This window comes from Triticum urartu, chromosome 7, assembly GCF_003073215.2.
Source record: "Triticum urartu cultivar G1812 chromosome 7, Tu2.1, whole genome shotgun sequence".
In the NCBI taxonomy this organism is placed as follows: domain Eukaryota; kingdom Viridiplantae; phylum Streptophyta; class Magnoliopsida; order Poales; family Poaceae; genus Triticum; species Triticum urartu.
In genome coordinates, this window is record NC_053028.1 from 33,638,902 (window position 1) to 33,640,326 (window position 1,425).

Sequence of the window (1,425 nt, forward strand, 5' to 3'; positions counted from 1 at the left end):
AGAGGGAGGTGTTTTGCAATCATGGATGGTTGTCTAGTCTTTGGATAGGACCTCCTCCATCTTAGGTTATTTATCTACTTTTACTTTTTTATGACAACATTTCTTTGGACATGTAGACTCTGCATCTCGTTAGAGCATCTCCAACAGGCGCCCAAAAACTGCTCTGCGCATTAAAAACCATTCTTTTTGTGTACCGAAGACACTCCAGCAGATACTTCAAAATAATGCGCATGCAAAACAATTTAATGCTCGCGCTTAAAAGCGTCATTGCACGCTGCAAATGTTGGGTGCTGGGCCGCATGCTTCATAATTTGCACTGCGTGTGTTTTTGGGCGCGTGTTTTTGGGCATGTGAAAAACCAATATTAGCTGCAGCGCGTTAAAAATGCTACAGTGACGCCGTAAAACTATTATGGCGCTTGATATTCTTGTGCCTCTGAAGATGCTCTTATGTAGAATCTGGACACTCCTCTAGTGCGTGCGAGTGAATCAGCTCTATATACAAAAAATATCCGTATAAAAAATAAGCAAGTTTGGGCTACGACAGTGTCAGCATCCGACAGCGTTAAAACAAGTCATCCTCAAGTCGGCTTGTAGCGATGACGCCGACCGCGCCAGGCTCCACAGGTCACCGTCGCCAGCCCCAGTGACGGAGTAAGCGTGTAGGGTGCCACCGCCGGAGTAGGCCGTGGCGCCGCCGAGCTCGTCCACGACGTAGGACATGCCGTTGGTCGTCTTGGTTGTCGCGGCGTCGGAAAGGCCGTTGAGCTCGTACTCCGCCAGCCGGTCAAGATCGTCCCAGTCGCCGCCGTACTCGGCCGGCGGCGGCAGGATCCCGCTGGGGACGACGTGCTCGAGCGGCGGGAGCTTCATGAACTTGTCGTACAGGGTGCTGCTGCCGCTGTGGCACGCGCTGTTGATCAGGTGGTCCAGCGCTGACGATGATGGGTTGGTGGGCTTGGTCTCCTGCCTGCACGATGCCGTGGATGAGCGGCCCATGTAGCTGAGGATGTGGTCGAGCCCGTCGTCGCTGGCGGAGCAGTGCATCATCTGCGCCTTGGCGCGGTCGCTGCCGGCCATCAACGTCGACGAGCAGTTGCTCTGGCTGCTCTCCATGGCACCGGCGCCGACTAGCTTGCTGGACGCTGCGCCGCCACCGCCGCGGTTCTGGCCAGCTTGGCGCTGCACGACGATGTTCTTCTTCTTGAACACCCGGCAGATGACCCACCCGTCCTCCGGCGCCGACGGCTGTTCGCCGGCTAGGCCTTGTATCTGCTCATATGATACGGATAGACACCATCAATTGACTAATCAAGCGCGCGTGACGAGCTTAATTACCTGCAATTTTTTGTTGAGACTAGATTTACATTTTCAAAGAAACTTCTCCCTCCATCTCATAATATAAAAATGTTCTTCAAGCTAACTA

At 53.5% G+C, this 1,425-nt stretch overlaps 1 protein-coding gene across 1 annotated transcript; it reads right to left on the minus strand.

The window, feature by feature from the left end:
• Nucleotides 1-474: 474 nt before the first annotated feature.
• On the minus strand, nt 475-1,415 carry LOC125523232. Its single transcript, XM_048688285.1, has one exon. It carries the CDS (start codon nt 1,113-1,115, stop codon nt 549-551), a length of 567 nt encoding a protein of 188 aa, XP_048544242.1. The 5' UTR covers nt 1,116-1,415; the 3' UTR covers nt 475-548.
• Between the last annotated feature and the right edge of the window lie 10 nt (nt 1,416-1,425).

Excerpts from the sequence above, each read along its gene's own strand:
- LOC125523232 (XM_048688285.1), bottom strand. The coding sequence starts at position 1,115 with ATGGAGAGCAGCCAGAGCAACTGCTCGTCGACGTTGATGGCCGGCAGC.